This window comes from Triticum aestivum, chromosome 7B (genome assembly GCF_018294505.1).
Source record: "Triticum aestivum cultivar Chinese Spring chromosome 7B, IWGSC CS RefSeq v2.1, whole genome shotgun sequence".
Lineage (NCBI taxonomy): Eukaryota > Viridiplantae > Streptophyta > Magnoliopsida > Poales > Poaceae > Triticum > Triticum aestivum.
The window spans coordinates 155027456-155036881 of record NC_057813.1 but is presented as its reverse complement, the minus strand read 5'-3'; the positions used below and the strand labels follow the sequence as shown (position 1 = coordinate 155036881).

Here is a 9426-nt window from a genome sequence, read left to right as displayed (position 1 = left end):
TGACTGCTCGCACCACTCGATTGTTGCCTGCTCGCTCTGCTTGACCGTCATCGCGACTTGCCCCACCTACCCACGCGCCAGCGCCACTCAACCCGCCCCTTGGCCGCGCACACACGCATGTACCTGATCGCCATTGCCACTTGCCACACCTACCCACACGCGCCACGCGAAACCGCCCCTTGGGCACCACACACATGTACTTGACCGCCATCACCAATTGCCCCATCCTACCCAAGCGCCAGCGCCACCCAACCCGTCCCTTGGGCGCACACACACACACACACGTGTATCTGATCCCGTCGGCCAGTTGTCCTACCTACCCCACGCGCCAGTAACACTCAAGCCGCGCTCTTGGGCGCGCACACACACGCATACCCGACCCCCATCGCCATTTGTCCTACCTACCCCACGCTCCAGCGCCACTCAACCCGCCCCTTGGGCGCGCACACACACGCGTACCTAACCGCCATCGCCATTTGCCCCACCTACCCACACGCCAGCGCCACTCAACCCGCCCTTTTGGGCGCGCGTATTGATTAAGTTCATCTATTCTCAAATGCCGATCTTAAAAAGAGTGTAAAAGGAGATCAGAAGACCAACCACCATCGCCGGCCACCGCAAGGCTGTGCCGATGACTTTCTGATGCCATCTACAGATCTACTTCTCAGATGATTGCAGTGATCCTTCACCATGTCTACTCTGCTCCAAGCAGGCAAGGTTCGTCACCTTCGTCTCCGATGACCAGGGCAATCAGATCTACTTCCCGGATGATTGCAGCGGTCCTTCACCATGTCTGCTCCAAGCAGGCAAGGGTCGTCACGTTTGTCTCCGATGACCGGGGCAATCAAGGTATTCTTACGTTCAGCCAATTACCTACTAGATGTTTTAGCAGATGATTAGGATGTTGTAACGGTTATTAAATCCTAAACTTTAGGAATTCATGGAACTCTTAAGGTCGGTAATTTTGAGAAGCCAAATATCCAAAGTGGGAAATATTTGTTTTCCTAATCTATCCACATGACGCTAATTTACCCTGCCACATTAATTGGGCAAGTGTAGAGGTTCATATCTTCATTTTTCCCTGCCGGTCCCTAGTGAGTAGTGACCGAAGATTGAGCCCCTCAAAAACGAAAAAAGAAATTAAAAAGAAAAACAAGACCGAAGATGACACGTCTTTTCTACACGTGGATGCCGCCCATTGGCCAGCGACACGCCACCGCCGTGCTGGCACGAGGACGCATGTCCACCGGCGCACCTCCCTCGCAGCCGGCGTGCAGACCCCCCTTCTCCCCGAGCGAACACGCCCCCTCTTCCTCCCCGCACCCAATTCACTCACATGGTCCTCGCAGGTGGAATACCTTGATGCTATCTCCCCTCCCACAGCCTAGAGTTTCTCCCAATCCAACCTATCACAAGGGTACGAAATCCGGATAGGGGCGCCGCCGCATCCCGGGACGAGATTTCACTCCGGCACCGCCCCCCAGCCTCGCATCGGTAAGCCACCACGAGCACGCTACCGCACTCCGACGCAGCCTGCTCGCCTAGGGCATGGATTCGCGCGCCGCGTCTCTTCGATTCACCTCCCAATCTGCGCAAAATTCGAGAGAGAACTTTTGCGGATCGGGCCGCTGATATTCGCTTTCTGCTCCAGGTGATCCGCTGGTGGCGCGCGTAGGGTTTCCGGCGGAATTTTTCGCGAGGGGATTCGCCGAGGGCGGCGGCCGAGATGATCCGGTTGCAGACGTACGCCGTGTTCAGCCTGCTGGCGACGATAACGTCGGTGTACTATGCGTTCAGCAGCAGGGAGCAGTTCTACCCGGCCATGGTCTACCTCTCCACCTCCAAGATATGCTTCGTGCTGCTCCTCAACACGGGCCTCGTCGCCATGTGCGTCGCCTGGCAGCTCGTGAAGCGCGTCTTCCTGGGGACGCTCCGGGAGGCCGAGGTCGAGCGGCTCAACGAGCAGTCGTGGCGTGAGGTCGTGGAGATCCTCTTCGCGGTCACCATCTTCCGCCAGGATTTCTCCGTCTCTTTCCTCGCCATGGTCGCCGCCCTGCTCCTCGTCAAGGCTCTGCACTGGCTTGCGCAGAAGAGGGTCGAGTACATTGAGACCACACCCTCCGTGCCAATGCTGTCGCACATAAGGATCGTGTCCTTCATGCTATTCCTTCTTGTCGTCGACTGCCTCTTCCTGGCGAACTCGCTGGGGTCGCTGATACAGAAGCGGGAGGCATCTGTTGCAATCTTCTTTTCCTTTGAGTAAGTTTTCATAAATCACTCTTTACTTGCTTGCAATATAGCATCTTTATTATGCCACGCGACCTTTCAAATAGTATCCATCTGATCAAATTGAAAAAAAAGCATCAGCTGTTTGATCTCAAATATGGAGGGCATGCTTTGGTTGTATACCTAAGGGTGGAAGTGAAAAATGCGAACTGTTCCTGGAAAGCCCCTCTTTCATGATATGACAGATTAATATAACGTGTGTGAATTTGAAGTGGATAGTTTTCAATAAACATGCAGCACAGCACAGATAAACACCAGAATTTCTTGTTATATATATGCTTGAAGACGCACTAGTAGGATGACATGTTACTTGTTACTCATTCTTAAGTAATGTTTGCCATCGATTTTATCTAGCAACTTCTAACGCTATGGCACTCAACAGTTAACATTTCATTTTGCGCATCCACTAGACCATGGATAGTTTTTCTTGTATGTTTACCACATCAAGCCTATTATCCTTTCATTTATATGTTATGATTGTCATTTGTCAAAATCTGAGTCCAGGAACTTGTTGAATTCTTCTTCTAAGTTTAAGCAATACATTTAAGTGAAAGCAGTGCCAATCATTTGATCAGTTGTCTAAACTGAGGTAAATCTCACCAGTTATGGAATTTCTTTGTTGATTATTGCTTTTTAAAGCACGGGACATGCCTTTCAGGCAAGGTTACTACCATATTGAGTTATACCCCGAGAAACCTACCATATTGAGCTGATGATTAATCTTGCGTTATTTACTTCAGGTTATAATAGTTCTATTATTCTTAATATCTGCAGATGATTACTGATGTATTATTTCTAGACATTGAGATTCATGGTAGCTCACACATGTGCAAAACATGTTTTAGGTATATGATACTGGCAACATCGACAGTATCGACATTCGTGAAGTATGTATTCTATGTCAGCGACATGCTAGCGGAAGGTCAATGGGAGAATAAAGCAGTGTATACATTTTATTTGGAGCTTATCAGCGACCTTGTGCACTTGTCTTTATATATGCTATTCTTCATAGCGATCTTCCTGTAAGTTCTTTTATAAAATGTTCTTTCCCCTTAGGATTTTGTAGTTCGAACTTCTAAGGCTGATCTGTTATTTTGATATCAGGAACTATGGTGTCCCACTGCACTTGATTCGTGAGCTGTATGAGACCTTCCGCAACTTCAGAATTCGCATTTCAGATTATGTGCGCTACAGAAAGGTGACTTCCAACATGAATGAACGCTTTCCAGATGCTACACCAGATGAGCTCGATGCGTGAGTACATTTAGTTTCATTGGTACTGTTTTGGTTGATTTACTGATTCAGCAATCGAACTTGTTTATGATTTAGATTCTTTATATATTCAGGAGTGATGTCACATGTATTATTTGCCGTGAAGAGATGACCACAGCAAAGAAGCTGCTTTGTGGGCACTTGTTCCATGTACATTGTTTGAGGTCATGGCTACAGCGCCAACATACTTGCCCAACATGTAGAGCTCCAATTATCCCCCCAGATAATGGACGTGCAGCATCAGCACAACAGCATGGAGCTCAACCTGGAGTTCAGCCTGGTGAGCTTCTCTTCATTGGTCTGAGTTTTTGAATTGTACTTTCCCATTTAACCATTTTTATCAGTCAGTAGTACATTATGCAACCAGTTTTGTATGTCAATCCTAATTCAATGCAAGGAAAATCGGTGCAGGCACTGGTACTCCAAGTTCAGGAGGAGCACCAACTGAGAACGTGAACATGCGTCAATTAAAACTTGAGGCTGCTGCTTCAGCTGCTTCCTTGTATGGGAGATCATTTGCTTATCCTCCAGTGAACACTTTGAATAGGTATGTTTTTCTGGAATAGGTTAAACTTTAAAATGTGAAGCTCTTTATGATTATGCTAGAGATCCATTAGCTATGATAATAAATGATGGCTCTTTTTTTCCATAGATTAAATTTGCAACTTCCATAGTTCTTAGATCTTTGATCTCTCAGTTGCCAGCTATGACACTTTTGACTTGGAATATATCTGCGATTTTTGCCAGTTTAGTTAATAATTTTTTAATTTGCCCGTGCCATTTTGATGGTGGTTTAATATAGTGGATAACAATTGGTAGAACTTGTTTTTTTTTCCGTGACAAGTATACACACTTTGGAGCAATTTTCTTTTTGCCACTAGTCCTTTGCATTTGGTCGCGCCATTTTTATGTTTCTGCACTGTGGTTGTCTAATTGAAGTGGTTGACCCAAAGAGTGCACAACGGCAAAAATGGGGATGGATGCATGGCCTGGGAAAACACTAACACCGCCTTCTACTTTTTTTTGGGCCTGGGAAAGTGGGAACCTCTGTTTGTAAAGCGTCCCTAAAGCGTCGCTTAAGCGTTAGAGCGCCCTCCAGGCTCAAAGCGTCCAACTCGCTTTAGACATGTGTCTAAGGCGTCCGCCTTAGACACTAAAGCGTCTGAAGCGCCTGCTTAGGCGTCCTGATTGGCGCTTTAAGGCAGAGAGGACGCCTTAGACTTGCCAGGCAGGGTACAGAGATTCCTGGCAGGGAAACAGGGCTGGGCTCACATGTGAAACAGTTACAGGAGGGGAAAGAAAGAGAGAGAACCAAAACCAGAGCGTGCAAATATCCAGGCTTTCAGCTCTTTCCTCTCTCCTCTGGCAGCAGCTTCCTCAGATCTGCACCAGCCTTTTCTGCTCTGTTGTGTGTTATGCTATGCACAACTCCTCTGCTGTTAGGTGCTACTGCCTCTCTTATAGCAATTGGCTAGTTGCTTACTGCTTAGTGGATGGATCAGAATATATGGGCTCACTGGTGGATTAGAATCAACATATATATGTCTCACTAAATGGTGCTCTATTATACTGCCCATCAGGTTCAGAGTCTGTGTAAAGCGTCGCCTCGCTTTACGCTTTATCGCTTAAGCAGTGAGGCGCCCCCCTAGCGCCTCGCTTCGCTTTACCGCTTTATAAACATAGGTGGGAACACATTATAACTTAATTGTTATTGCATCATATTAAGTTAACATGCTTTTATTCAGTTCTGGCCTTCTGGGTTTTGACTTTTTGTACAGCAAGTTATTACTGTATGTGACCAACTTTCATCATACTTAGCTACCTGAGATTGGGTTAGTCACTGTCTCTGTCAGTTCCACTATTGCACTGATGGACTATTGAAAACGGCATTTGCTTTGTCAAATACTCCCTCTGTACTAAGTCCGCGACACTTATTTTGGGACGGAGGGAGTACTTTTTAATGCCAATGAATTGAAGTGCCCTTTTATTAATCATCAGGCACTCAGGACCTCTGCACGCAACACCAAGTACCTCACAATCAGGAGAAGCAAGTACTTCCACTGGCCATCCATTAGAACCTCAGCCTTCTTATTCACGTGGTCCAGTTAGTTCAATAACTGGTAGCGGGGACCCTGGAAATTCACTACAAAAGGCATATGAAAAGGCTATAAGGAGCCAGATAGAGGTAAGAACTTTCTTCCTAACGCAATCTGCTTAACCATGGTATTTGTAGAGCACTAGCTATTGTGTATGAAAAGGCTGTAACAACCAGATAGATAACTTTCTGAATAACACATACACTCAATTTTTTTAATGAGGGATGACATCTACGATTAACTAAGGAATCTAGACCATTCAACTATCATCCAACTACTCATGCGAGAGTTTGCATGATTTCACACATAGGTGAATTTATTGCACTCTATATGCCCCTCGCATTGTTCTTTTTTTTGTGTGGAGAAAACTCCCTTGTATTGTCTATGCAGACATATATAGTCCAAATACATTAAGTGCTATCACTGAAATGAATGTGAAAAGTTAGTTTTGTGAGGGTACACTATATTGAGTATTGCCCCCCTTCAAAATTTCCAGTAAAAACTCCACATTAGTTAAGAAAGACATAAAGGAGATTTTTTTCTTTTCTTTCATTATTTTCCATTTTCTTTTGGAACCTCAATGCAAACTGAATTGAATTTGAAATTTTACATGGTATATTACATTAATCCACCACCTTGACATTTGTTTGGTGACTTCTAAATATGATTTGATATTGAAGCCAAAGTGGTTTGCATGATTGCATCCAATTGATGATGTGCACCGGATATAATCCCAATTCTTATGTTTATTGCTCATTTGACACATTTATATTGGTCACTAGCAGTTGTGACTTGTAACTGTGCGTACAATGTTGTGAGAGTTAACAGCATGCCAATAAGTTTGTTTCTCCTGCTATTTTAGTTACTCAGTTTTATTACTATCTTAACAAACCCTTGATTCTTAAATAACAGTATCCAGCATTCTAGTACTGTATGTCATAACATTCTGGATGGGAAACTATAATGATCAAATAGACATTAAACATAGTTCATCAGCTTCCAAGGATAGTCTTTTTCATCACTGCACGATTATAATATGCAACATTGCTCAAGATATAAATGTTCGTCTGGTAACTAGCAGCGACCAATGAGATGGAAGTAACTGATCATATGGCATGCTTGCCGGGAATAAGATGATGTCGTGTGATTGTTATCTTTTCACTAAGGCTCTATTGTCAACGTAATGCATATGCCACTTGTTCCAGGTGTTGCAAATCCAATTGCAAATGATGCAGCAAGGGGCCACCGCATCAACAACTAGCAACGAGAACGCTGAGCAAGCCGGAAAATAAGTGTAGTTGATAGGCGAAGATGGGGTCTGGATAAACATATGTTATATATGGAGGTTGTGCAACAAACGACATAGATGGAGATTGTGCAATATATGAGGCGGAACTCTGCCGTGATGTCTTGTTGATCTTGGTAGGCTCGGTTATGAATAACAGATGATCGTTTGTTTTGTCTGGTAATTTGCTTAGTTTAATCTCCCCCGTCCTGAAATATCAGTCGTGAATGGTATTTTTGCAAAACTGTCCTCTTTTCGTATTCAACCTGCATTCCACTACTCCTAGCCTTGCCGCTGCACTCGCGCTCTCTGCAACTCCCTCCACCCTGCCGGCACGCTTCACTCCACCTTCCCTAGGCCTGCGGCGCTCCCCTTCACCAAAAAGTTTTGGCTTTTTTGGCTCCTATTCGGCGTTTAAGGATCCAGTGTCGGCGAGTCTGGATCCGGTGGCTGTGAGTCCAGACGCGTATGATCCGGTGGTCCTCGTGCTGCAGCTGTAGGGACGACGGCGAGAGGCTGTGCTACTGCCTTGGCTACAACCTCGTACGGAGCTCCTCCTATTATCTGTGGTGGATCTGGTGCAGCGGTGCTATACTTTGTTCAGTGGCACGATTTACTCACTGTGCTGCTCATAGGTTTAGAAATGACTCATTGTTGCTCCTGTTGATCTAGTTCATGTGTTTGGACTAGCTAATGTGCTATTGGGAACCGATTATAGTCCATGTGCAATTGTGGTCGTACTCCTAATTTGGGATTTCCCTTAAATTTCTAGGTTCCTAGCTATTGCTGAAACTTGTTGTGGCTGCAGCGACGACTTAAAACTTTGGCAGCAGGACTCGCGCCTCCCCTCTGGGAGGGACTATCTTCGTACTGTAAGTGCATCTTGTGCCATCCCTAGTTGGTTTTAGAGTATTGACGACAAACGTGAATGAGGGACTAATGTATTTGTGAGAATTGCAGGATAATACATGTAGTAGTCCCTCATTAATTCGGTTTATCTACCAGAGATGACCCCTAAAAATGTATGAAGACATTGAAGACAATGGTGGTTCGTGAAGACATTCACGTTGAAGATAATGACATGTGAAGACACTCACTTGAAGACTATGGAGTGCGAAGACATAGTTTCTTTCGTAGTTTTCTTTTCTTCTTTATTGAGTCATAGGAACCACCGAACTGTTAAGTGGGGTCCAAGTGAACAAAGTCAGAAGACTGACGTGATGCTCAACCCAAATCCTATGTCTTCGAGTGAAGACAATGAGAGCCAATCTTATCCAGAGTTGGATGAGTCAACTTTGCTTGTTGCCCAAGCCAAGTTGTCGTGCGTGTTTGAAATCCGACCGTTGGACACGTGTCGGTTCCTTAGTGACCCAGGGTCATTTCGGACATATCATGTCGGGTTGCCTCCTGGCTATAAATAGCCCACCCCCTACACCATAAATTGGTGGCTGCTCAGAGTTAGTGCATGCCTTTTGTCGTTTGAGAGCAACCCATCTCCGAAACCTTTGAGTGAGAGATCCTTGCGAGGACAAAGCCCAAAACACCCAGAGTCAAAGAGTGTTAGGCATCACTGAAGTCTTTCTGTCCGCGTTATCTGAAGACTTGTTACACTTGAGGACTGTGCATCCTTCAGCCGGTTAGGTGTCACGTTCTAAGCATCCAAGAGTCATTATGGATCGCCGGTGAACAGAGTCTGTGAATGTTTGGAAGTCTACCTCGAAGAGTTACCAGAGTGATTGGGCGAGGACTGTGTGTCCTTAGCTAGGGCTGCAAACGAGTCGAGTTCGAGCGAGTTAGAGTTGGTTCGGCTCAACTCATATTAAAATTCGAGCGAGTTCAAACTGAGTGAAGCTCAAGATCAAGCTGTAGAACATGACTCGTGCTCATCTTGTAACGATCTTGAGTCGATCTCGAGCTAGTTTCGAGCTAAATGAAATAGTAAATGTTATAAATCTATGACGATTATTCCAACTAGATAAGGACACAAGACGACACAACTTTGTACGACAATCTCGTCGTGCTCGAAGAGCTCATCTTTGTCTCTTGGGCAAACTAGCAATAGATGATGGTCTTCGTTTTTGCTACTATAATTAGGCCTAAATCTTCTTTGCATTTAATTAAGCTTCCATGTTTGCTGCTAAATAAAATGGAGAAAAATCATGGACATCATATATGGTAACAAATTATCTTATTTTCATTTAATATATGGCATATGATCATTTAACATAATGGTATTATGTCGAGCTATCGAGCTAAAATTGAGCGAGCCAATATTGGCTCAAGATCGGCTTGTTTCTCGATCGAGCTACATAAAGTGTTCAAACTCGGCTCGTTTCTTTTCGCGTCGATCTTGAGTCGAGCCAAAAAATGAGTCGATCTCAAGCAGCTAATGAGCCTCGAACTTTTCATGCAGCCCTATCCTTAGCTCAAGGGGAATAAGGTGAAGACGTGGTCTTTTGAGTTCAATCTCAGCCTCCCTAACCAGAC

At 45.0% G+C, this 9426-nt stretch overlaps 1 protein-coding gene across 1 annotated transcript; it reads left to right on the top strand.

The window, feature by feature from the left end:
• Window positions 1–1185: 1185 nt before the first annotated feature.
• On the top strand, window positions 1186–7123 carry LOC123155978 (ERAD-associated E3 ubiquitin-protein ligase HRD1). Its single transcript, XM_044574151.1, has 8 exons — window positions 1186–1494; window positions 1652–2259; window positions 3132–3308; window positions 3391–3540; window positions 3633–3838; window positions 3970–4105; window positions 5557–5743; window positions 6860–7123. The coding sequence occupies exons 2-8, from the start codon at window positions 1727–1729 to the stop codon at window positions 6944–6946; spliced, it is 1476 nt and encodes a 491-aa protein (XP_044430086.1). The 5' UTR covers window positions 1186–1494; window positions 1652–1726; the 3' UTR covers window positions 6947–7123.
• The last annotated feature ends 2303 nt before the right edge of the window (window positions 7124–9426 follow it).